Genomic DNA, 26,697 nt, shown 5'->3' on the forward strand with positions numbered 1-26,697 from the left:
GACTCTTGATTTTAAAGCCTTTAAAATAGTGCCAAGCTGAAGGTGAAACTCAAGCATCCCGGATTTTGTTTTTTTGCCACCTTGAATTTTGACACTGGTCAAATCAATAGGGTTCTCCGAATAGAAGACATGAGCAAACGTTTACAAATATAGACTTCAGTTTATTGCACAATCGAGACTGGGGCGGAAACAGTTTATAGATATGGCGCTCCACTCGGAACCCCAAAAAAATGGCACCACCTGGAGCCCCTCGGTGGAGCAGCAGTCCACCAAATCATCAATACTATAATAATAATAATAAATGAGCATTTCCCTTGAGAAACCAACAGGCTATCGCACACCTGTCATATATTCTGATCATATATTTTAAAAAGCACAACTCTGTTGGCCTGCGGTGCCGCCAGGAGGCAATTTCCACTTCCCGTCTTGCACCATGATGTGCCAGAAAACACGGCGCGGGTGTCAATTATTTCACCAGACAGAAGACTCGGCATGGTCTTCCGCTACCGTTTCGGCACCCTGAGAGGTGGGAATGAACATAGAGCATGTAACCATGTTCCCTGTTGTTGACTTATGCATAGATTTACTTTGCGCTAGCGTCCATTTTCTCTCTAAAAGTGACTTATACTGCTTGTGTGTATACATGATTTACATACATGATCTACTTACATTAAGTCGATGAACTCTGAGCCCTTTGAGAGCAAAGAAATGAAGGCCAGGCAAACCTCGAGCTAACTTGCTAGCGACTCATGCACTGAAAAAAAAAATCAAAATGTTAGCATGTTAGCGTCTGCGTGCTAATTTGACAAAGTGAGACGTGTCATGATACAAATACAGTAGGTGATTTTTTTTTTGCAAGTATGTACATTCGTACATCCCAAAACAAAAACGCAGTGGATCCAGTGTAAGAATGCGTCTAAACAAAGAAGCACAAATTAGTATTAAAAAAAAATGCGTAAATTTTGTGTCTTCCCTCCCCCCAAAAATTACATACGTCAGCAAGGTTTTGATGTTTTCAGACTGGTCTTGCTGGCTTCACAGGCAAGATCAGCACAAAAACAAACCCAAATTATGCTGGTCGATGCTGTTTTTTGCTTGTTTGTTTTTTTTAAAGCAGGGCTGAGGATCTTTTTTTGGACAAAAGCGCACTACAGCGGAACCTTTTTCAGGCAGACCTTTGTTATTTTGCCTTTTTCCTTGTCTTTTTTGGTGTCAGTCATTCCTCAAGGAGCAACCTGAGCCGCATTTTGAAAACGTCGGACACTTAATGAGTTTTACACTTGTAAAATTGATTAAAGAAAACAAGCAGAGTGGGGCAAAGTTACGATTGTTTTTTGGGTTTTAACAGTTACTTATTTTTTACTCTAGTATGTTAAAAAAAAAAAAAAAAACCTAATCATCATCAATTTCTGCTGTTTTAACAGGGTAGCTTTACGTCGCCAACACCTCCGAACACATAAAGCCAGAGCCCGAATTCGACTTCAGCGGTTCCGCTGTGGCGGCGCCACCTACAGAAAAGTAGCATTTTTGTCCCATTTTGAGATGTACTGTTCGAAACGCAACAAAGTGACGTGTGCTGTGTTAGATACAATCAACATGTTTCTCTTAACGTTTAAATCAAAGTGGGCGTGGTGATGACGTCGCCGATATGGGCACATAGGCAGCAACACGGCCGTCTCATCCAATAAAAACAAAACGTCCTCGTTGACCTTGCCGACCGCGTGACGTTACAGCAGAGTTGGGAGGAAGTCACGCACACTGTTGTGCATACGAGTCGTAAGTCTCCAGTGTTATGCTTCATCTTTTAAGCAAGTTCCAAGCTACTGTGGCAAAAAAAATAAAATAAATAATAATAATAATAAATAAAAAAAATCTAGTTAAATTGAGTCTCCACCAAATTTGAGGCAAGTTGAGTCAGGTCGTCGCTTGGTTGAATTAAGTCATGAGTCAGGTTCAAAAAGCTTGCATTTCATCACACATTAAATACACTTGGTTGTGTACTGTAATTGCCTCTGGAAGCCACAGGATGGCAGGAAAGCACTATTTTCCCTCTAAAATAAATTCCTCACCTCACTTCAAAATAGTTCCTTGAAATCAAGAAGACAAAAGATGGTGGCAAAAGACTATTTTTGCCGAGATGAGACTTCCTAACTCACTTCAACAAAGTTCCCTGACACCAACATGCCACAGGATGGCAGCAAAACACTATTTTTGTCCAGGTGAAACTCCGAAACTCACTTCAACATTGCTCCTCAACATTAATGCCACAAGATTGCGGCAAAGCATGATTTTTATCTGAATTAAAGTCTCAACTCACTAGAACGAAGAACCTTGATTCTCGGATTCCACAAGCCGGGCGCATAGCAGTTTTTTTTTTCCCTGAATGAAACGCCGAAACCAATTTCATCGTACTGTAGGTCCGTCATGTCATGAGGCTACAAGACTGTGGCAAAGTACTGTCTACATGAAGCTCCTCAACTCACTTGAATATACTTGCTTGGCACTAAGCTGCCAAAAGGTGTTGGCAAAACAACTTTTATCTGAATGAAGCTCTCAACTCACTTCGACATTGTTCCTTAACACCAAGATGCCATGAGATGACGAAGGAGTACTATTTTTCTGCAAAATGAAACTCCTTAACAGATTTCAACATAGTTCCTTGACACAAAAAAAATCCACTGGATGGTATCAAAGCACTAATTTCCTCTAAAACTCCTCAGCTCATTTCAACCTAGTTCCTTGACACCTTGATGCCACGAGATGGCGACAAAGGAATATATTTCCTGTAAAAGAAACTCCTTAACTCACTTTAACATAGTCCATTGACTCTAAAATGCCGCAGGGTGGTGCCAAATCTCAATTTTTCTGCAAATGAAACACCTCAACTCATTTCAACATAGTTCCCTGACACTAGGATACCACCAAATTAATACTTTTTTTCTTTGGCCTCGATCACAAAACAGACTAAAAATGTGTTTAGCACGCATGGAAAAAATAAAACTATGTCAAAATGCTTTACATGTGTTGCCTCTATATCGTGACCAATGGGAGTTCACTTTAGCTCAACGTCTCGGACACGTCGAGTCTTTCCTAAGTTGTCACCAAACAAGTGTCGAGTCCTAAAATTGGCGCCTTAAGTCTGAGTCGCTCCCCCACCTCTGCTTTGCAGCATCTCCTCATACTCGGCCGTCCACTGGGGACAGGGCAAACATTCCGGATTTTGGGTGGGGGGGCCTCAGTCGGAGGGACAGTTGTAGCTGTTGATCCACAGCAGGTCGTCCAGGACACCCCAGTGCAAGTAGAGGATGGAGCCCACCACCAGCACGTGCATGATCTGGTGGCTGTTGCACCAGTAGTCAAAGAGGCCCGGGCGGAAGCGCTCGGGGATGCGGGCGATGTTGATGACGCCGCCCAACACGGCCAGCGCGTCCATGGTGAGGAAATGGCGCAGTGAGGTGGGGCTGCCGCCGCCCACGCCCGCCCAGCGCAGCACGAAGAAGGAGAAGCGGAAGAGCGCCTGCCAGGCGAAGGAGCGCAGGCGCCGCACGCTGCTACGCGCCGTCACCGCGCAGTAGATGCCGTAGCTGGACAGCAGGATGTAGATGGACAGCGCCGCCGTGCGAATCAACGGGTAGCACAGCAGGGTGCTGTACAGGATCGGCAGCGCCCCTGAAATAGCAACCGGGTGTTTAAACGTACTCGACGGACATTTAGTGCACGGGACTCGTTTAGACTTCCAAGCAATTTGGTGAAGGGATTTTTACGGTCGGCAGTACACGGAAGACCTTTAAGAGTGAGATGTTTTTGTTGGAAAGTTTTCCGTTTCTTTTTTTTTTTTTTTTCGCTGAAAAAAAAAAGACTATTGTCTGATAAAAAAACAAACAAGATGAACATTAAAGCGCTACCCATCACCATGTTTTCCTCCAATTTAAAAACCTCAGATCCACCATCAGCGCCTCCAACAGTGAGTGACCCGATAGCCTGTACGAATCAAGCGAAAGCTTACTGTACTTTTTTTAATGTACATTTAGTTCTAAAATTATTTTGGGAAAAATAAAATAAGCTTCAGAAATATTATTTGTTTATTCTCCTCTTTAATTGTTTCAAAATTAATGAATGAATGTTTCATCTTCTCATTTGTTGGACTTTGTTTCGTGGGATTTATCATTTAATACTTTTTATTGAATTGTATTTTTATTGAATAGATTTACTTATGATATCAAGGACGTTGTGTTTATTTACTTTTTGACTAGTGAGTCTATGACAATGACTATTATTGTGATCAGAAGTTTTGGCGTGGTTTGGAATGCGTGCGAAGGGAAAAAGCCGGTGCCTACCCAGTGTGTTGATCATGCAAATGCCGCACACGTCCAGTTTGAGGAGGGTGTGGTAGACTGGCTCGCCACCCTCGTGGTTCATGAAGAGGTGGTAGAGCACAGAGCCCAGCTGCGGCGACAGGCAGGCAAGGAAGTGCACCACGCCCAGCCATGTCACACTGATCTGGGACCAGGGGATGTTGAGCGGCAGCAACACCAGGAAAAACACCAGAGGGATGCCTGGTGGGTGAGGAGCATTCAAACAAACCGGTTATGCTGGCGCAAAGACAGTGGAAGTCTATTCCGAGTGCTGCACTGGCACTCGGCATCAACAAATGCTCGATTCTGCAAAGTAGGGCTTCCGATTTGATATGCGATTATGAACCATGAATTTTCAGGATAGTTACTTTACAAAACACTGACATGAGGTGCTTTAAGTTATCGCTGTGAATACTTCACAAAGCTCTCCCACACAAGTGTCGCATAACCATAAATTGGTAAAGCATAAATCAGATGACAACAATAATGCAAAAAGATATGTGGCTTTATCACTTTGTTTGAATAAACAGATGCAAACTATACTTCCTAAGCATTGAACTGAACTCATCAAGCCCCAACACAAATAAACATATATTGATAAAAAAATAAAACCGAATCCTTGACTATAAGGAAGCAGTTTTCTTTTATGCAGTGCAGCTTGTGAATTTGAAACTTGCATTCTACTACATTGCGAAGTTCATTTCAATTTGATTAATTGATCATCCCCGGTTAATTCCCATTGAAAGTTTCCAGTTTGGAATATTTCCAAACTCGACATGTTATCTTCTCATCGCTATTTACTTGGACAATACCGGCAACGTTCTACAACTTTTCAACCATAACTTTGAACGTGTATTGGTTTGGTTTGTTTTGTTTATTGAACATCAAACATATACAGTAATAATTTGACAGAAAACAAGGTAAATAAAATAGTAAAAAAGAAAGAAATCAGTCTTCATTCAACACAGTTATTATGTTCAAGGGAGTAGGAAGAAATACTGTATACTGTAATATTATAAAGTAGGAGAGAAAAGTTCCACCAATGCGTGCTCACCGTGAGTGTAGATGTTTCCCAGCTCGTTGTGCAGGTAGAAGAGACTCCGGATGCACTCCTGCACCGAAGAGACGGGCCGGTAACCCGTCAAAACATACTTGTTGAACTGCAGGTGCGGTGGCGAGCTGGCCCAGTCCAGCAGTCGCGGTCCGTTCAGGAAGGCCAAAACGAACACCACCGACAGCAGCACGCCGCCGAACAAGCACAGGAATGACTGCACGCCGATGTACACGTTGAGCAAGAGGACGGCTACGAGAACCTTGTGGGACACCATTTCCACGAGCGATCGCTGGCTTCTGCTCCCCTTTGTCTGTCCGAGTCTCGCTACTACCGCAGTCGGGGAAGCTGGCCCCCAGCCGGGCTCGCCGGTACCTGGCTGAGTGTCATGCGCCGGGCTGGGGCGCAGCACGGCCGGCCGCGTAAACGACCACGTCCGCACGGGTGAGTCATGGGGACAAAGTCAGCGTCACACCCAGAACACACAAGGCAACAGCCGCCTCGTCTTCATGTCAGAGACACTTCCTCGTTGTTAGCATCCCGGCCGGGGAGACGGCCGCATCACGGGCACGGATGCTGCCGGCGACCGGCGCGGGCGCGCGTCCATGCAGCTCCGCGGTGATCCGCAACCACGCTCACGGCGTTAGCATTCCGGAGGTACGGTGGCGCTGAGCTGCCTCTGTCCCGGTGCTCCTCCGAAAGTCTGACCGGAAAACACGAGCGAATCTCGGAGCTGAGATTGGAGCTAGCGACGCCGGGCTACCGCCGTCCTGACACCGCGGGGTAGTGGGACCCTGCCTCTCCAGTTCTCCACAAGGAACATGTCCATCATTAGCGTCGCGGGAGTTAATGGGAGCTTTTCTTTTCTCTGCGTTTCTTGTCTTTTCTTTTGGAGCTGGATTGGAGGCTGCGGTGTCCCCCGCGAGGCGGCCTCGGATCCACCGCAAAGGCTCAGTATGAAAAACGTCAAGCGCCACCAAGATAAAACGACTTACTTCCGACTTCTCATTAAAAATAACCGAGACCGTCGACGTTTCGGCAAAATAATCATAATTCATCGACTTCAAAACGTTCAGAAAGTCAACAGTTAAAAAGGGTGTAAATTAGGAAAACAACAAAACTATATTTAACAAGGATTACGTCAAAGACAGGGGGGGGGGGGAAGCAACATGAACTTTACAGCGAAGGGATTGTTTCACAAATTCCGGTCTGTCGTGTGTTACTGCAACCGCCTTGACAATGCCGCTCGCCTTCTAATTGACAGCCTCACTGAAAAGAGTCATTTTTGCCCTTTTGTCACAGCTGGAAGTCTAACATGTGCTGCCATGGTGGTCTGAACTGACAAAAAAAATAATAAATCAACAAATGCACGCAGAAACAACAAAATACATTTCAAGCATGGAAACGAACGATGAAGTCAGCCTTAAAATAACCTTGGTGTGAAAGCAGAGCCCATTCCAAAATCATAACCGAATCGTTACAAGGCATCCATCAAGTAAATGCCTCACATTTAAAAGTTTCTTGCAGTGCAATCGTAATTTGATTGTAGGAATGAATCAATAAGGAAAACTATAATCCTATAGATTGCATTATATTTAACATGGCACAAAATTATCTAGAATTGTAAGCTTCAGGTAAATATTGATGCTTGTCACGGGAAAGTGAGAGAGCCCTTGTGGGACACGGGTGGGTGACGCAGTGTAATCGTCTAATGGCGAAGCAGCGCTGCGGTTGTGGATGAATCTCTCTACCTCTCACCGAATTCGACTGACTCCTCATGACACATAAGTGACCTGAGAGGTTTGTTTGTGTCAGAACGGAGGGGTGTCATCTGTGTTACCCACAGTTGGGCCCAAAGTCTGTGGTTGGAAAAATAACACATTAAAAACGAAACAAGATTGAAACAGCGACCCTCACCTTGAGAAAGAAACGAGACAATCGACCATGATTCTGGTCATCGTTAGCATTGTTTCACTTAAAATTGTCCAAATCCTGATTTGAGCTGCTCAAAAGTAAAAATTATCTTATTTGTGTCGTACTTCATGACACAATCTTTTGTAGTTCCCAAAACAAGACATTTCAAAATGATCGGCTTTTACTTTGGAAAATAATGATTAACATTTCTTTTCCATTTTCTGACACGCTACAGATGAAACCAGTAAATCAATTGTAAACAATTTATAGAAAAAATATGTTTATGATGAAAATAATATTATTTGCAGGCGCAGTATGAGTAACCTGTAATTGACACGTAGTTGAACCTGAACTAGCCTAAGAACTGGATGTCGAACTAATAGCCCTTCACAGTTATCAGTACCCAAAAAGTAGCTCTCAGTTTCCAAAATGGGTGAGTACGTCACTCTCTCTTATGTGATATTGCTTAAATGTTGTTGATTTGGTTTTGCTAAATAATAAAACAACAACAAATAAAACACCAAGAATTGGTTAACAAACAGTTAATTGCGAGAAATTATTTTGCAATAAACTTTTATCCCCAAATCATTTGTCTGATTATTCGATTCATCGATGGAATGAATATATGGATTAATATATATAATATTGACCATGAGGATGCCATTGGAGCAAATGGTGACCAAAGAAAGACCCAGGGGGTACACCCACCTGAGGGTTAAGGACAGAGCCATGGGGAACACCTTTAACAAATGTCACGATAACAGAGCACATCAACTCTTAGGATGATGCGGGATTGTAATGGGGTCAAGGACTGACCTCAGGGGGACACAGGACAGAACCCTGGGGGACACTTTGAATGGGTATATGTACTACGTCGCCAAAGGTGAGCATTAAGTTGGGAGAAATAGGGACCAAGGATAGAAACATGGCGGACACCTTTAATGTGTCTATGTACTTGCGCACAATCCCACAGGACAGTAGCCTTAGGGATGACATTGAGGGTGATGGGGACCAATCATAGACCCCAGCGGGACGCCCCAAAAGAGAAGGCAATGGTGAAAGCCCAAATTGCCCGTTTAAGAAACTGGAAACTTGCTGGTTTGTCACCTTCAAGAACCTGATGAAGAGAACAACTTCAGAGGAAAGAGGGTGCATGGTCTCGGTTACTGTGTTGACAGGAACACCAACCTCCTGCCGACCACCTTCTGGTTAAAAGACCACTATCACCCGCCCCCTCACCACAAAATTTTGTCTTAAAACAATGAGGTCTCACGCTGAGGCACAGTTTGACACATTCATCCATCCGTCTTGTACAAAGTGAGAACTTTTAGCGGCACAGAAAAGAACAACATCGGTGAGTCTGCAAGTACGCTATTGATAGTTCATCTTGTAAGGCATTTTGTTTTTGTTTGTGTGTGTGTGTGTGTGTGTGCCACATAGTTTCGTGTCATTATGTCAGGCAAACTGACCAATGAATCTGTCCTAACTAAAAAACAAAACAAACAAAAAAAAACACTCCCATAATTTCTGCCTCCCAGTCAAGTTGAAACAACTTTGCTCATTATCATCAGAGGTCACATGATGAGTTTAAATGGAGTCCCAGATTACTGCAAGTCTCCACTAAATTTCCAGCAAGTCGAGTCATGTCATTACTTTGGTAAGCCAAGTCAGAGCTCAAGTCTCCTCTTTTAAATCCATAGACATAACCGTCGCGAAGCTCAATGTTTGAAATGGCGCAGGATAATCCAACGTCATGAAAGCAAGACGACTCAACAAGCCGGTTTTACAAAGAACTCCAGGAATGCTACGTGCATCATGAAGACAGACATTGTGTCCGTCTGGAAAAATCCCGGACAAATTCCCTCGTTTGTCTGTTTTTCAGATCAAACAGTGTGCTTCCGAGGCAACCTCAAGATGATTCTATTGAAGATTTGTACATTCCTTGCACTGTCCCTCCCCCGAGGCACGTATCAGTACTGCACAACAGGCACCCTCAAGGAGTGTCTCCAGGCAGACATGGCTCCAGGTACCAATCTGGCCGGGGAAGGCTTCGATATCACAGAGATGAAGCGCAAAAGAGCGTTTGTTCTCGACATGAATCGGTGGAAACGCAAAGACAAAACATGCACCCTGTGCAGCAATATCTTCCTGGAGAACGTGAAGCAAAAGATTCCCCTGTCCGTGTTGGACTGGAGGGCAGTGCATTCTTGCAACTTCAAAGTGGCCAGCACCATTCATCGGTCAAGTGAGGCTTTCGTCGACTCCGTCTCCTCTACAGTGGAAAACAACTGGAAATACGGTCTGGAATTGAATGTTAAGAATTACGCGGCAAAGGTCATGCTGGCTGGCACCAAATCAAAAATGGCCCAGTATGCAATGGAGAAATCAAAGAGTGACAAGTACAACTTCGCCAGCCAAACAATCTCCTGCGAGTACTACAGGTAAAAAGGTTGATACTTTCTGTATTCAGATGTTTTTCCCAAAGCGACGATTCTTTCTTTGCATTGTGGTGTGTATAGCTACCGAGTGTCCAACAAGGCTCAACTGCAGAGTGAATTTCGAAAGGCATTAGAGGAGCTCCCAAAGACCTACAGCCCTCAAAACAAGCAACATTATTACAGACTGATCGGCGACTTTGGCACCCATTACATCAGAAAGGTAGCAAATGCGTAGAACATGGCCGACAAAAACCAATAGAAATAAAAACCCATTCTTTTGAATCAAGGTGAAACTGGGAGGGTCTGTCCAGTCCGTGACCAGCATCAAGCAGTGCCAGGCAAGCCTGCAGGGCCTCAACGCGGACGAGGTGAATATGTGCCTGGAGGCCGAGGCATCCCTCACCATTGGAGCGACTGTAGAAACTCAGTCCAAACACTGCAAGAGCGACATCGACAAGACAGAGAGAAAGGCAGAGTTCTCCAGCCTCTTTAATGACAGGTAATGTGCCCCCAGGCAAACAAACCCCTCACCCGAGCTCTTGGTTTACTTCTCAAAACAAACTCATCGGAGGTTCTTGCAGGTTTTGTCTGTTCAGTCACTTTCCAAAGCTTGCAATCACTAAGTATCCCCAGATAACCTTTCGTGATTTGCCTAAACAAAACACAAACTTTGCATACATTTGCACCTATCAGGCAAGAATAAACTGGCTCATCTCATACACCAGTCTTCCCCAACAGGTTGACAGATGTAAAGGGAGGTCGCACAACAGAAATGGACCTCCTGTTCTCTGCCAAAAAAGATCCATCCTCCTACAAGGAATGGCTCAACACGTTGCCTCACTATCCCGACATTATATCGTATTCCCTGGAGTCCCTGCACGAGCTGGTGCCGACTAACAGTCCTGTTCGAAAGAACCTGCGCTTGGCCATAAGCCACTACATCCTGGAGCGCACTCTGATGAGGAACTGCAGCGGGAGCTGTCGGGCCGGCATCAACAGCGATTCCCAGGACCCCTGCGTCTGCCAGTGCCACAACGAACATGCCGTAAACGCGGACTGCTGTCCAACCCGTAAGGGCATGGCCCGCGTCATCATCACCATCCAACGGGCCTCGGGTCTTTGGGGCGATCATGACACAGCCACCGATGGCTACGTCAAGGTGATTTTCAACAAACGAGAGCAGCGTTCGCCCGTCATTTACAACAACAACAACCCCCGTTGGGGCACCGTCGTGGACCTGGGCACTCAGGACTTGTCAGTGGAACCGAAAGTCACATTTGAGGTTTGGGATCAGGACAATAACTGGGATGACGATCTTCTGGGAAAATGCAAGCAAGTATTGACGGAAGGCGTGAAGACGGATGTGTGCGCCATGAACCACGGAAGGTTTTTCTACAAGTGGGATGTGAAATGTGCACCCAGTCTGGGCGGCAGGTCGTGCACCACCTACAAGCCTTCACCTATGAGTCAAAGTTTGATGAGCTTGTACGTGTCCCGCCATGCTCATCCTGTTCCACAAGCTACCCTGCAGAAGATGGGCGTTTTTGTGAACGGTTGGAGCACAAAGACAAACCGGAGTCTCAATGATGTGCTTTTAACAAGCAAATTAGAAAAACCAACAAGAGTTTGACAGCAATTAAAGCAGATTTTTGCCAACTTGTTGTTCGTGTCACTGGTTATTTTACTGATTTCAGCTCACTGGAATAGACATCTTGACACTTCATTTCTTGCATCAACAAGACAGGAAGTGGTTACATTTCCTGTGAACAAATGAGGCGTCAATGAGCGATGCATGCAAGCAAACGTGGTGTGAAATATGAAGTCTCTAGGCCTTATATTCACATGGGAAAATGGAATCAATACAAAGGCAATGTGTGTTTTGTCCATATTTATTTTAAAGTACATCATCCACTCAAAGCGTCACTTTCACTTTGACCAGTGAGTGAATGCTTAAACGTCTGTTACGTATAAAGATTACGAAAATATAACACACACAGACTTATAAAAAAAAAAAAAAAATCAGTGAATCAGAAACAAAATCCACCTGTAAACCGGCAGGCCATTTCAATCAACCTGACAAAGACAGAGATAAAAAGGATAATTATACTATGAAGACTACTTTTAAGGAGACAAACAAAACCTGGAGACTAAACTTAATTAGGGTTTTAGTGTGAGGGCAGGGATGGGCAACTGGCAGGCCATGGTCCACATGTGGCCCACAGCCACACTCTGAGTGGCCTCTTGATCAATGAAAACTAAAATTGAGAGTGGGGGGGAGGGATCCTTTCAAATTTTGGGTGGGGAAAATTCTAAACATATTTCCTCTACTACAGTGGATCCTCCATACTCATGGTTGGACACCCACTGATTTACCTGGTTGCAGATATATATATACACTGTATATATTTTTTTGGGTGAAGGGTGGTGGGGGTGGAGCCCATCTCTTCTCATGAAAAACACAGATTGGAGGTTCATTGTTGTTGTTGTTTTTTTAATTGGTAAAGGGGCTTTCACTTGCATCACGCTTTTCCACCCATGAGGCGCCCAAAACGCTTCACACTGACTCCTTATTCATGTAATGATGATGCAGCATAAGGGGTAACTGGGGGTTTGGTGACTTGTGCAAGGACATTTTGACATGGTCACAGGGGCAGGGGATTGAACCCACAATCTCTGGGTTGGGAGACGATCACTCTTGTACAGAGATGTACCACCCCATGAAATCTTTGGGTTTAAAAAAAAAAAAACATTCAGTTCAGTGGCAGTCAATTATACTTGTAGTTTTGCTACTCCAGACGCAGTACATATTATGTCCATGTTTAAAACGGCATTTTTGTCACACATCTGGTTAGAAAGCAGCACTGATAATAAATTGTGGGGCCCCTCCACCATCAAAGTTGCCCATCCCTGTATTTGGGTTCGACTGTCTTATTTTCACACAATGCTCATTCTTACCTCTGTATCCAACTCCAAGAGGTCCGGTTCCCACGCCGTACTTGGACGCTTTTGCCCCTGCGATTCACAATGCAAAAGGTATGAAACGTGTTTTTTAATTAATTAATTAATGTGCGTGTGTGTGTGTGTGTGTGTGTGTGGAGGGAGAGAGAGAGAGAGAGAAAAAAACACTTCACAAGAAAAAACAAAACCCCCAAATAATGTGTAAAAAAACAGGAACAATATACATCGATATGGTACATTTTAGTCACATTGTTACAAGCTATTGGTTGATAATGACAATTCTATTGTGAATTTTCCCATTTCAGTTACAGATTATCGCTTTGTATCTTGATAGATGTGTGTTTTTAATCATGTAATCACTCATGATAATATCACAGGCAAACAAGTCGTTGGACTGCATTGTGATTTTAAGTCTGTCAGTCTTACTTTACTTTGAATGAGCTGAATGTAGAAACAAATATTTTTTGATCGAAACAAATTTGACCAAAAATCGAATTTCCTTTTCCTTCCCTTGAGTACAAGAAAACCAAAATATCTTCATTTGGCTCTATGCTGCTCTCCTCAAAGTTTTAACACATTAGCCCAAAGAGAAAAACTTATGGTGGCATTTTTCTACAATGCCAGGAAGTTGCGTGTGAAGGAGGAAGTTGGACTAGCGTCCCGCTTACCCAACGCATCTTGACTTGGGCCAAGTGGCTGTGCAAGGTAGCCTTAGCAAACACACACAAACCACTTAGTGACCTTGATGTTACAACAAATGAAAACATACATCATTTTTAATTCTTTGCATGAGTCCATATACTTCATTTCAAGTGCAGCGTAAAGAGAATTTAAAACACAGAACAACGACATGATGTGGTGGGACGAGAGTAGAGTGAGAAAAGTCACCTGCTTGTGGAGCTCCATATGCGGAACCTGAAAGCACACAAAACATAATTCTGGTCAAAAATGTGCTTTGATCAAAATGCAGTTTAGACCTTTTTTCGTCCCTCTGCAAAATCGGCCTGTTTTGAGTGATGGCCCAATGTCATGCAATAATCGTCGTAATATATTTTGTGTCATGGTGAAAGCATACAAGGATATGTACAACAATAAAATAAAGAAAAATATCAATGAAAAATGAGAGGAAGCATCCCTAGGACCAGAATTAAATTAAGCACAATTCGCTCTGCCGCACTCTAAAGCGGAGTGTGTCGATTCGAAAACAGCTTTTGTTGCATGAAGAGTGGGGGACAGCAGCCGCAGGATGTGCTTGTTATGCCTCGAGTTGAAAAACGAAAATATTAAGTGCAGAGAACTGCAAAATTGTCACTTTAGCCACTAGTGTTGAGCGGGCTCCCTCTAGCGGCACAATAGTGAATCACTGAGTAAAATGTTCAAACTGTGCAGTGATATCAACTTAAAGCATTTTTAATGTTGCACAGTTCAGGTCAGTTTTATTTAACTTTAAAGTACATTTTCAGAAATCTAATTAGGGTGTAGTTTTTATTGAGCTCAGTTGTTTTAAACACTGTGTTCAAACTGTGAATAATGCTTACAATCATCTTTTTATATATGATGGTGATATTTGGAGAGCCAGGTACTGTATTTTTGAGATGATATTTGTAAAAAGTTTGAGAATCACTGAGAGGGAGTGTCGATTCCTGGCATCAAGTTGAATGAAAGTGTGTCAGGTGCATTAAAGTGCATGTTTTTCCCACCACGCCATCGCTCATTCACACCGTGTTTGCTGGCGCTTTTGCTGCCGTCGCCGCTGAGGCCGATGGGCTGGGAGGGGTATAGGGAGCCGCCATCAGCTAAAGGAGCAGACATGTTCATGGTTATAGTTTCGGCAAAGTAACGAGTTCGTTCAAACGTAAAAACAAGTGACCTTCAAGTCGGGCAGGAGCAAGCGGAGTGCCCCCATAAGGGTCCTGAGATGCTGCTACTGGTGGTGCGCCTCCTAGAGGATGAAAACAAACTCTCGTGGTCGTATTTTCATGAGTAGATGCATTTGTATGATCATAACAAGTCGAGTATTCTCACCATACTTGCCAGCAGCTGGATCCAATCCTGCACCTAGTCCTCCTGGAAAAACAGATAAGGTCCTCAACTTAAGTTACTTTATACACTTAGATACTTAGTGTATTGCAGGGCAGATATTATTGAACTGCTTAATGTCTTACCGTATGGCACCTGAGGCTGGCCAGCATAGCTTCCAGTACCCAGAGCTGCAACATTGAGGGGAGGGGGAAGAGAAAAAAAAAAGTCACACTTTTGGCCATTTATTACTTTTTTGTGTGCCTTTTGTGTTGACCTGGCGCAACAAACGTTTTTTGTTTCCTTAAAAGTAATGCTTTTGGAGATGCGAGAATACCTTCCAATGGAAGCGGGAAACAGTTTATACTACATTCATGTTAGGGAAAAAAAACTTCAATTCATGTAACAAATATTACAAGACGCTTTACAGTACCTTACTTTAAAAAAAATCAAGTGGAAATGTTTGCAACAGCTACACCCAGTGGACAGAAGCACATACTGCACCTTCATTACTCGTGTAATCATAATCATGCATCAGAGCTTTTATAAATCGATTTCCTTTATTTCAATTCAATCCATCAAGTTTTTTTGTACTCACCAGCTCCGTACGGGTTGGCGTAACCATTTCCATAACCTGCCAAAAGATGTGGCAAGTAAAAGTAATACAAAGTCATATGTATACATTTGTATGTCCATCTTTGGTTTGATGTTTTCTTACCTAGGCCGTTGCCTGCCAGTGCACCCCCGTATGGTCCTGCACCGTTAGCATAACCTATCCATTCAACACAATCTCACTACTTTGGGTTTGTACAGAAAAATACATCACAGGAGTTTGCATCCAAACAAATCCTCACCTGTTGATACACCTTTTGTGTATCCTCCCTGGCCAAGAGCAGCTGGAGCTGACGTGTTTGACATAAAAGCGTACGAATTAGCAAAGGGAAATACAAAACAGGCACATTTAGGACGATGTGATGATCGCTCATTGGGTTAGTGTACCTCCAAGTTTCCCAGCTGCTCCCAGGTATCCTCCCTGTCCTAAAGCTGTGACCCGTGCATCAACATTCGTCATCTTTATTCACACACGGATGCTTTCGAAGGAATGTGACTTTGAATGTTAATACGCCAACAATACCTGGTCCGTAAGACCCTGGGGCCACGTTTCCTCCAAGATAGTTCCCTGCACCACCATTACCTGTGGAAAGAATAGGTTCAACACAAGACCACGCAACAAAATATCGACAAATCAGTAGCATGGATGGAAATAATACATGAAGCGCCGAAACTAAATGGAAGCTGGTAGGCATTTTTAAGGTAAGCATTCCCATGAACTAAATAAAACCAAAAGTAGATGATACAAGTTCAACCTCATGATGCAGATGGAATATTCATTGTTCAACGTTATACAGTATGTTATGGAATGATTGCGATATTCTCATGAACCCCGTAGTTTAATTTGAGTCCTATTAAAAATGCGCCTGTTTAAAGTCTGGTACACGCTTTAGAAACTCTGCCAGGGTACTAACTTGCGTACAACATACAAGTGAAACAGTATCACCTTGGCACCACCTCGTGGCTTGCCGTTGCCTGTGCTTTGCCACCATCTTGTGACATCAATCGGCAGTTACAGAAGGGGCACATTTTAGCCCCGCCCCTGCAACTCGGAATGTTCAGTAATTTGACAGAAACACTTGTGAAATAAGTCTGATGTTTCCCAAAACTAAATATAGCCCATTTGGCTTGAATTTGGAAGCTCTTTGACAGCAGGAGGATGAAAACGAGGACAATTGAGTCCTTCCTTGAGGGCCTGAGGAGATCAATCCTTTTCAGTGATCTGCTGAAACTCCAAATTATTGAAAGTTTTTTTTTTACCTTCTTGCACTCTCGCCTGAGCAAGACTGAAACCTGTTTCCGGAGACAAAGGTATATTTCTCTGCCTTTCCTGCACTTGAGGATTCGACACTTGCTTGCCTAAAGTGCCACTGATTTGTTGATTTGGAACATCTGGATTCTTCTGTTCGGGAGATAAAACGATTCTAGATGTGGGAGTTTGTAAGCGAGCGTCTTGGGATGATAGAAGTCGATGTTGATCTGGTGTTGGAGCTTGAGGAGCAAGATTAGGCGCTAATCTCGGTGTCATCCCAGACCTGGATAGCTCACGGTGATTGTTTGGCGAATATGGGGAGCCACAGTTTTTGTTTTTCCGGCGTTGTGGACGAGCAGAACCTTGGTTTCTGGCGTTCTGTGCTGGAGAAGCCGCAGAAGCCAATTTTTGGAGCTTGTCTTTACCCACAGACTGTGGTTGTCTTGCTCCATGACTGAGGACTGAAGGCTCAGGAGCACCTCCTACAGCCTGACCAAGACTTGAATCCCCTGTGGTGGGTCCAAGACTTGACATCTTTGGTTTTGGGTCAAGGATTTTGAGTCCACTTCCAGTTGACATCACTTCAGATCCCAAAGTCTTGCGACTTCCTGTCCCCATGGCGGACCTTCCAGATTCTTCTGGTCCTCCAAGCGCTCGGGTCTTTGCGCTCTTCGGCTCCTGAGCGGCCTGGCTACGGGCAGCTTCCTCCAATCGTCCCAATTCCGCCGCAGAAACACCTGACGGGGTGGGGCACATACCATCATGCAAAACGTGTTCATCCCACGCCGTCAGAGCAATGCCTGTCATCACATGCACCTTGCAACCACCGGCATCCACGTTGCCAGAGAGATGTTGGGTCGTTGTAAACCCAAAGTGACCCCTGATGTGAAATAAACTGCATAGAAAAGGGGTAACTCCGTAAACGTTCCACGTCGCTGTGCTAAATGAGCTCAGAACCAATAATTTTCATCGATTTTTGCGCAGAGAAATGACATAATCAGTGAATAAATGAGTGAATGGATCAATCCCTTTTCCACAGTAAAAGCATTGCTCTGCACCCAACCTCCAGATATCTTTCATAAAGTCCCAGAGTTCAGATCAAGTGGTTCTAGTACCTGGTCGGACGGCGGGGTAGCCCATGCCGGCGTAAGGGGCAAATCCTGGAAATAATATAGAGAGACGAACAATTATGACATTTGGACAAAAACGTGACAAAAATGAACTGAACAGCTTACCTGTAACAGGGTTGACGCCATAAACTGTAAAATCCCCCCCCCCCCACAAAAAACAAAACACTTTTTACACGCAACGTCAAATGATGAAACATAATTTCCCCAAAGATGCCGCTGGGGAAAGCGCTGCAAGACCTCCAACGAAGCTCTTCTTACCGTGTTTGCCTCCGTGGCCCAAGCCGTGGCCATTTGCAGGTGCGTGCCCCAGTGGCAAGCCCGTGCCAAGATTGCCACCTGCAAAAAAAAAAGAAAAAATATTTGCAGTCATCTCACGCAGTAACCAAGAGAGGTTGATAATGATATGCCTTAATACCATAGAGTCCAGGGTTTCCATAGGCGGGAAATCGTCCAGGTACAAACCCTTGTCCAAGAGGTTGGTAGCCCACTAGGAAAACAAGAATTTGTTTGATGGACTTTCTATTTTTTAACTTACTATCATATATAACAAATATGTTATGATGTAGTACTTGGTGTAAAAAGTTTGTGAACCACTGTTCTAAAGAGAAAACATTTTCATAGCTAGTCAATGTCATTCATTTCCCTGAAAAAAGAGAACACCGACTCCAGTTCATGTTTAAATGTTGTTTGTAGACATTTCGTTAAAACGGGAGCTCCTTTGAGGAATATTTGGCGATCTTATTAGACTGAGAAATGATTTCATATTTGGAGAACTTTCTTGTTTTGCTGATGATAACGATCACTTACTGACACCAAGTGGACTGGGAACGGCGTAGTGGCCAACTGAACAGAGGAAAAGCATTTAAACATGATTATGACTCTTTTTGCAATTTCAACACTCAGATAAAGCACATTTATCAAGTCACAAAGAAAACGAAACAGACCTCCAGCCTTCAATGGTTTGTTGACATATCTGCTTCCCACTGCTCCGTGGGCACCGTTCACTAAGGACAAAATATCCAAAGATGACATACATCTCTCACAATTTTCAGGGTGTACACATGAATATTCATTCATTTTCCAATCTGCTTTTCCTCACGATGGTCGCGAGGGGTGCTGGAGCCTATCCCAGCTGTCTTCGGGCAATAGGCGGGCGACACCCTGAACCGGTTGCCAGCCAATCGCAAGGCACACAGAGACGAACAACCATCCGCGCTCACACTCACATCGAGGGACAATTTGGAGTGTTCAATCAGCCTGCCATGCATGTTTTTGGAATGTGGGAGGAAACCGGAGTACCCGGAGAAAACCCACGCAGGCCCGGGGAGAACATGCAAACTCCACACAGGGAGGCCGGAGCTGGAATTGAACCCGGTACTTCTGCCCTTTGAAGTCGACGCGCAAACCACTGGACCACCGTGCCGCCCTACAGATGAATATGTACAAAAAAAAAAAAAAATGCACTCACCGCCTTTGGTTCCGATGCCGACACCTGCTGAGCAGACGAAAGCGTTTTCAACACTTTTCACATATTGGGTTTGGTCAGTTAGTCCCCAACTATTGCTTCATCCATTCAAGAGAATTCAAATTAATGTTAGCCCAAAAGAAGCCTTCTCCCCTCTGAGGAAATTGACTATACCTCTGGCTGGCATGATCCTCCTCCAAGACATGCTCTGAGGTTTCACCCCTGAAAAACAAAAACAATAAATAACAACCACATTCAATACTTTGGACTTGACATCCTATGTACTGAATAGTCACATTGAAAGAGGCATTCACTGAAAATGACTATTAAAAAAAAATTCAATAAAAGAGGTAACTGTGTAGAGACTGCCGCTTCTTCTCACATGCACTCGCCATATTTCCTCTCACCCGTGCCCGTCAATCCTTTGATCAAAGCGATATTAACGATTCAAAGCGCAGTACAGTGGAGCGATTTTTAACACGTGGGTGAGAGGCAGCCACTGAAGGCGCCGATTCATGACAGCTCCTGAAGATAAATCATCCCACTGTGTACTGATGAAATAGAACAGGCGGGGCTTGCTGCCGTGGCAACCATTTTATTCAATATTAATACTTAACTATAGCTTATGTTTATAAAGCACCTTTGAAGCATAGAAGTAGGTATTTTGCAACTATTGTTCAACTTTATTGAGCTAGGAAAGAATCAGAGATTAAAAAACAAAAAACAAAAAAAAAAACTTTTAATAACAACCAGGTATACATTAACTGTGTTGTCCTTCAATGGCCGTCGTACATTTATGAAAAAATATCAAGTATACAAAGAATAAATATTTTTCCTGTGATTGGCTGGCAACCAGTTCAGGGTGTACCCCGTCTACTGCCCAAAGACAGCTGGGATCGGCTCCAGCACAGCCGCGACCCTCATGAGGAAAATGGATGGATAAAACATTTTCGACAGTTTCTGTGACATTTAATTAGTTTTTAGTTCATAGTGGGGTTTTTTTTACTTACCACCTTGCAGGGTTTGCCTGGCGAGGCAGAGGAGCAGCGAGGCGTGAAGAAGAGATGGACACCACATGATGGAGGAGAGCACCCAAAAGATGGATGAATCGAATGAGTGAATGTGGCATCCCTCCGAGGTCTTTTATATCCACACTCCTACTCCTCCCACTGAGCGGTACCTGCCCTCGGTGCTGGCACAGTCAGGCCACGTTGACGACGGATTCGCTTACGCTGAAATACAGAGTGTCTGTGGCTTTGGCTTCCACTATAAAGCATTTGCAGTCACACAGAAAGTACAGTATATTGTACTTTTTGCGCACTAGTAGAACGACATGTAAGGCAAAACTGTACGCTAGCTGTTATTTGCAAGCTACTACGACTACGAGTGGCACATTAGATGTTAACTAGGAACATTTTATGATGTCATTGGTAGCACTTGTAACGTGTCATCAACTGGCACAGTTTTGCCCAGTAGTAACATGTAGCTGTAGAAGTTGCTTTATTAGCGTTGAATTGCCTCAGTAGTGAGGATAAAGGGCATACTAGTACATGGACAATTCAGTGCACTTGTAGGATATTGATATTATTCTATGTGTGTGCGTATTGTTTCCAGAGATGGGCGTTCCGTCCCGAACGGACGCCCATTCTTTGGACAGAGGACGTGAAGTTTTATTTTTTTTAAAAGGACGGAAGTAGATTTTTGTCCGTCCCTTACCGGTTTAAGTATGTGGTGTCGTAAGGCAAAAATAACAAAGCCAGAATGTAGCCAAACAGTGTATTTTCTTAACAGGCTATTTCATCTCAAGAATATTTTTATAGCAACACCGCCACCTAGTGTCAAGTCAGAGAACATAAAGTGCCTACAGACACCCATTTCACTAACGATCAATCCAGCTGGTTAAGAAAGCTGGCTGGGTTGGATGTCTCTGGATACCCGCCCGTCATGCTGATGGCTAGGATTTCTGAAAGTTATTATTCTTATATTTATTTTATTATTTTAAAAATATATAGTAACATATTTTTGTTATTGTGAAATACTAACGTTGAGTTGCTTGTCAATGTTTGCAGAGGAGAGTCCTGCACATTTTTCAAAATTTATCATTGTGTAATGTTGCGAGGCATGTCACGTGTTTTGTATTTTATGGACGACGCGTTTCTCTCGTGAAGTGACATCAGCTTTGTGGTGAGCGCCTCTATGATGAGGAAAACACCCTAAAATCCCGAATACATGGGTCATCATTCTAATATTTTCAGAGATTAATGTGAGCCTTAAGTAAAGATGTCAACATAAATTTGGGTGACCATCGATCGCAGTTTTGAGACGGAAGTGCTTTAAAAGGACAGGGACGGATGGGGACTGAGGACGATTATTATATGAATAAAGACGGAGGGGCAATGACGGAAGTGATTGTTTCATTGTTTGTCACTTAAAGGACTACAACTATTAGTCATTGATGCTAGTTTTCCGGGCTCACCTTTATCCTTTTGCAATGTGTGTTAGCATTAAGAAATCCCATTATGCGGTTTGGTTAAATACCCAACACACCAAACGATATCACCAAAAACAGACCTCACGTTCACCAATAGCGACATCAGCAAAAGCAGCATTGTCGCACAAGTTTCAAAAAGTGCAGAAAAAGTGAGTTTCTAAGCTTTCAGTTGTGGGCTCACATCAGTCGACAAGATGGGAGCGTCCATGCCAAGCCAATCTATTAAAAAAAATGATATCTTAAAGGAGTTTCCATGGCAACAAGAGGTTCTTGTGATCAAATGCTGAGACTACGAACAAGAAGCATAGGCCCGTGATGGCATTTAGGACTTCTTTAGGTCACATTTACGTTGTCTGAACAGATAGGTTCTGCCTCGAAAGCGTGCACTCTAGTGTTTTTTTTTTTTTTTTTTTGTCGTCCAGCTGACTTTGGACCACCGCATCGTCTTCCTTGGAGGTAGTAACACAAGACCAAAACATCACCCCCGTCTGACTCACCGGGCCGTCGGTTCACCCTCTAAACATTTGTCTGTCTGTGCACGTTTGCTCGGCAATAAAAGCCACGCCGCCATCCCGAAGGACCGGCTGGCTTCTTCCTGCAGTGTGAGGCGACGGCTGCCGAGAGGCTCGGCGGGACAAAGGTGGACTGTGTTGGCTCATTTAGCCACGGAGGAGATTGTAAGCAGGCATCTGGACACTCACCTGGATGCTAGTTTCACGGTGGTCTTTCCTATTAGGGATACAAGGCAAAATGTGGACACACACGGGACAACTGTCCTGATGCGCACTTAAAGCCATTAGCCAATGACAAAAATGACAAGGGAGTAACGCCTTGTCATCTTAGAACTCGTGGTGTCATCCAAATACTGTTAAGTGTCTTTATTTTGTAATATTTGCAGAGTTCAAATTCTATTTCAGAAGCAAACCAGTTGGGTCCAACACTGAAGCAAATGAAAACTCGAATATTTTCTTCACCTCAGTAAAATCTTTACAGGCCGTTTTATGCTCGTGTTAGTCAGCGTTGACCGCCTGCTGCGCGAGATCAATATTAGCGTTGCGCTTATTGAAGCGTAGACTCGCCGTTGGAACTCCATCAAGACGCGACAGTGGTTCAGAGCAAGAGCAAATAGAACCCGGTGCGGCCCGGTGGTCCAGTGGTTAGCGCGTCGACTTTACAGTGCAGAGGTCGTGGGTTCAATCCTGCTCCGGCCTCCCTGCGTGGAGTTTTCTCCGAGTACTCTGGTTTCCTCCCACATTCCAAACACATGCATGGCAGGCTGATTGAACACTTGAAATTGTCCCTAGGTGTGAGTGTGAGTGCAAATGGTTGTTCGTCTCTTTGTGCCCTGCGATTGGCTGGCAACCGGTTCAGGGTGTCCCCCGCCTACTGCCCGAAGACAGCTGGGATGGGCTCCAGCACCCCCCGCACCCTTTGTGAGGATGAAGCGGATTGGAAAATGAATGAATAGAACCTGGTGGTTTTAACTGAACCAGTTGATCAGGGAGTTTGTAATGGGGTAGATGAAAATCCGTATTTCTCAAATGTTTACATTCAGAAAAGGAGGGGAAAAAAAATACGAGCGAGCGACTTCTGCAGAACACCTGCACCCCATGGAAAGGTTGGCCAGTGCCGAGATGGCGACGACGTTGCTTCCCACAATAACATTCAGGAGGCGGTCAGACTGACGATTTGCATGACAGCACTTGTGGCTGACTCAAGCGGGTTTGAGATTGGCCAGGTGCAGGCAACAAAAGCAGCACTGACGATGTGAAAAAAACAAAACAAAACAAGATTAAACACTGAAATACAGGCAGGAAACTCCGGTCATCTGTCTTTATAATTTACTTGGACAGAAAAATGTCACACACGAAGCAGTTTGAAGTGGAATGTGTGGTCTTGTCCATAGTTATAAGGCTACTTTATGGCTTTATGGAAAATAATGTAAAAGGGATGGGTGTGCCTTTTTAAATCTTGGATGAACTGATCTAAGTATGCCACGGTAACCCACAGGCAAAAACCTTCAACGTTCACCTGTTGCGATACCTTGTGCATTTGCACATCTATTTTGGTTGAGAGCAGAGGGCGATAGAAGGCCAAAACAGCAAACCTCTAGAGATGGATGAAAACAAATAATTAATCTGCTTGAATCTTATACCACTGACAATAGAGGAACGTGTGTAGACTAGTGGAGACACATAGTAATGTCCTACGCAAATGCCGCGCTGCAGCTTTCGAATGTTTTTAGAATTGATTTTTCTACCCCTGATTATATCCTCCTCCGCCCCACCTCGGGTCTGACCATTAGAGGTACTGAGGACGAAGCTGAGGCTCAGAGGGGAATCGAGCCTTTTCCATTGCTGGTCCCTACCTTTGGAATGACCTCACGCTGATTGTGAGGCAAGCCTCCCTTCGTTGCCCCATTTTAAAACTCATCTTTATTCTTTGGCTTTTGATTCAGCATGAGACTTGATCTTTAGTTTGGCTTTTTGGGTCCTTCTACTCTCTTTGTTGTTCATTTATTCTTTGATTGTTTGTTGTTGTATAAAAGCTTTTTGCTCCGTGTATGGCACTTTGTATACAGTCGTGGTTGTTTTAAAGTGCTCTATGAATACAGCTGAGTTGAGTTGGCATTTGTGTCTTTTTTTTCCAGGAAATTTAAGCTCGTGTGCATGGGGGTCTTGAAATGGAAATGATTTTAAAAAAGATTTTCAAATTGGGTACTTGGCCCTGCAGTGTAAATCCAGCCTAAGTGACACAAGTGGTACTAAATATTTTTCCATTGACTAACTTCCTCACCTACATGTCTGACTTTACGTTTCATCAAGGATTTACAGTCATGTGAGAATTAAAAAAATAAATAAAAATCGATACCGCATAGATATTTTTATGAAGCGTCCCGAGGCAGAGTCACGCCTCCTCCATTCCTTCTCGCTCACATATCAGCGGGCCTTCTGCACTTGGTTTAATATAAACTCGATGTTCCCTGGCACAGTGACAGTTTGAGAGTAGGGAGGAGCCTGCTACAGTGGGTTCAGTTCAGGACAGACTGAAGGACAAAACAAGTAGGAAGAAGACGAAAGGTAAAGCCAGCAACAGGCGTGCTGCGAGGAAAAATAAAGACTATAAAATATATCGACTGCCTGAACAACAGTAAGTTCCGCATAAGACTCATTACAAACCTCTCTTTAGTGATATGCATGTTTCAAAAGAGAAAGAAACGATTGTTCCTATGAGTCTGCATAACACAGACATAAACAAGACTGTGTCTTACCCAGCAAACTGTGGTCGGTCTGTCTGCAGATGTCGTTGTCGGCCGCTCGGAGCGTGCTTGCCGCCGCGTCGCATTCGAGCCATGACGGAGGAGGTTAGAACGTCTTTGCACTCACAAAAAAAAACAACAAAGCCCTGTGACGGATTACAAATCAGAATTTAAAAACAATGTCCTCACCAGAGCGTCAATGGATTCTTTGGCTTTATTTATATTTTATGCATCTCAAATAAGATGCAGCTATTGAGAATAATAAACACAGGAACTTCAGTATCATACGTTTTGTCAAAGCAAATGAAGTGCCATTGGGGGTTTTTTCGATTAACAGTGGTTATTCGTTTTTTGTTGTTGTTATGACAGCTAAGAATGTTAAAAAAATGTTTGTGGCACATCTGCATTGCGACTCACCTGCATTAGCAATAATTAACCTTATATACAGTAAATGGAGATTGACACAAGTAGGATTTCTCAGTGTACAGCACATGAGAGGTCACCTTGTAGCTGAAGATGAACTTTAAAGCTAGCAGTCAGCACGCACATTCTTGTTCCTTAGCAGTCATTCACACTGAATCCATCATGAAAAAAATTTAATTCATTCTCCCCACCTTTCCGCAGCGAGGACCTGGAAGATCCTGACCTTTGTGCTGGCCTTGCCCGGCGTGAGCGTGTGCATGGCCAATGCCTACATGAAAATGCAGGCGCACGAGCACGAGCAGCCGGAATTTGTGCCCTACGAACACCTCCGCATCCGCACCAAGGTGAGTGGCCCCTTGACACTCCCTCGGCATTATTTGTACGACATAGCTCTGAGATTTATCGCAATACTCAGACATCACTTATCACTGTTGCCCAACAGAAATTCCCATGGGGCGATGGTAACCACTCGCTGTTCCACAATGCTCACGCCAATCCTCTGCCAGACGGTTACGAGAGCTCCCACCATTGAGGGGCCTTCCAGCCGCACAGTGATGCCTTGCACTGAAATAAAGATAAATAAAAATAAAGAAATCTTATGCACAAATGTAAGTTTCATCTCATGATTGTTTTTTTCAGCAAATCATGGCAGCAGTATCTGGAGAGAGCACTTAAAGACACCCCTGCTTCAAGCAGTTGCGGGCTGACTAAACCCAATTTAATGATTTTAAATATGGTTAATTGCTTTTAAAATGAGCATTTACAATTGAATGGATTTTTAATATTTCCTACTTCCACAATTTGCGCTGATTTGTAAAACATTTACAACAATACAGTATTAGTTGCAATGTGAGTATTTGTCATGGTTTTAATAATTTGTTTTAAACATTTACTTATGTACAGTGCAAGACTTAACACCTACCTGCCTTTTACTTTTGTTTTAGACAATTCATAGTGATTGTAGAATGTAGCTTGTTGTACAGAAGACTTACAAATGAACACATTGGCACAAAGACAGCCAACACATTCGTTGTCAGATTTTTAAAAACGGTTTCATACATTGACTTAGTAACAAGCCACTTGTTTTTAACACTATACAGATATCATACCAACTATAAAATGGCTCAAAAATAATATTATATTGAACAATTTAAGAAAGGCTATATGTACAAAAATGTATAGGTAGTTCATGTTCACAACACTATGCTAACATTAGCAACTAGCCCTGGTTAGCGTCTGAAAGTTGCTTCGTGCGTCACTACGAGACGTCATTGTTACCATACATACAGTAATATTCTTCACAAGTTTTTCAAATTGTTTATGCGCCACC

The 26,697-nt window shown here is 43.6% G+C and overlaps 4 protein-coding genes across 9 annotated transcripts; 2 read left to right on the forward strand and 2 right to left on the reverse strand.

The window, feature by feature from the left end:
• Nucleotides 1-140: 140 nt before the first annotated feature.
• Nucleotides 141-6,417, reverse strand: paqr4a (progestin and adipoQ receptor family member IVa). 2 transcript variants are annotated; one of them, XR_015103261.1, is made up of 4 exons: nt 5,410-6,417; nt 4,338-4,556; nt 3,157-3,669; nt 141-754 (listed from the first exon to the last, which is right to left on the reverse strand). XR_015103261.1 is itself a non-coding variant. In XM_086133651.1 (3 exons), the coding sequence occupies exons 1-3, from the start codon at nt 5,681-5,683 to the stop codon at nt 3,236-3,238; spliced, it is 927 nt and encodes a 308-aa protein (XP_085989777.1). In that variant the 5' UTR covers nt 5,684-6,417; the 3' UTR covers nt 141-3,235. The 2 variants fall into 2 exon arrangements, 1 of the variants encoding a protein (XP_085989777.1); XM_086133651.1 differs by having other exon boundaries at nt 141-3,669.
• Nucleotides 6,418-8,525: 2,108 nt separating this feature from the next.
• LOC147193119 (perforin-1-like) lies at nt 8,526-11,414 on the forward strand. The gene is made up of 5 exons (XM_086133306.1): nt 8,526-8,674; nt 9,203-9,761; nt 9,840-9,978; nt 10,046-10,257; nt 10,497-11,414. The coding sequence occupies exons 2-5, from the start codon at nt 9,235-9,237 to the stop codon at nt 11,386-11,388; spliced, it is 1,770 nt and encodes a 589-aa protein (XP_085989432.1). The 5' UTR covers nt 8,526-8,674; nt 9,203-9,234; the 3' UTR covers nt 11,389-11,414.
• Nucleotides 11,415-11,631: 217 nt separating this feature from the next.
• Nucleotides 11,632-25,076, reverse strand: LOC147193120 (uncharacterized). Of its 4 annotated transcripts, none has more exons than XM_086133309.1 (23): nt 24,957-25,076; nt 20,205-20,426; nt 19,369-19,416; nt 19,198-19,221; nt 18,674-18,733; nt 18,537-18,572; nt 18,145-18,216; nt 17,988-18,065; nt 17,835-17,858; nt 17,715-17,759; nt 15,871-15,930; nt 15,735-15,779; nt 15,590-15,637; nt 15,454-15,507; nt 15,334-15,369; nt 14,882-14,926; nt 14,742-14,783; nt 14,587-14,658; nt 14,438-14,512; nt 13,605-13,631; nt 13,385-13,426; nt 12,714-12,770; nt 11,632-11,831 (listed from the first exon to the last, which is right to left on the reverse strand). In XM_086133309.1, exons 2-23 carry the CDS (start codon nt 20,269-20,271, stop codon nt 11,827-11,829), a joined length of 1,062 nt encoding a protein of 353 aa, XP_085989435.1. In that variant the 5' UTR covers nt 20,272-20,426; nt 24,957-25,076; the 3' UTR covers nt 11,632-11,826. The 4 variants fall into 4 exon arrangements, with proteins under 4 accessions (XP_085989435.1, XP_085989434.1, XP_085989433.1 ...); XM_086133308.1 differs by having other exon boundaries at nt 19,198-19,224; XM_086133307.1 differs by having other exon boundaries at nt 19,198-19,292.
• cox6a2 (cytochrome c oxidase subunit 6A2) lies at nt 24,680-25,974 on the forward strand. Of its 2 annotated transcripts, none has more exons than XM_086133311.1 (4): nt 24,680-24,835; nt 24,986-25,049; nt 25,569-25,711; nt 25,810-25,974. In XM_086133311.1, exons 2-4 carry the CDS (start codon nt 24,986-24,988, stop codon nt 25,897-25,899), a joined length of 297 nt encoding a protein of 98 aa, XP_085989437.1. In that variant the 5' UTR covers nt 24,680-24,835; the 3' UTR covers nt 25,900-25,974. The 2 variants fall into 2 exon arrangements, with proteins under 2 accessions (XP_085989437.1, XP_085989438.1); XM_086133312.1 differs by having other exon boundaries at nt 24,720-24,835; nt 24,961-25,049.
• Nucleotides 25,975-26,697: the final 723 nt, after the last annotated feature.

Source organism: Hippocampus guttulatus, chromosome 16 (assembly GCF_054856545.1).
Source record: "Hippocampus guttulatus isolate MCC_2025c chromosome 16, RoL_Hgut_1.0, whole genome shotgun sequence".
In the NCBI taxonomy this organism is placed as follows: Eukaryota; Metazoa; Chordata; class Actinopteri; order Syngnathiformes; family Syngnathidae; genus Hippocampus; species Hippocampus guttulatus.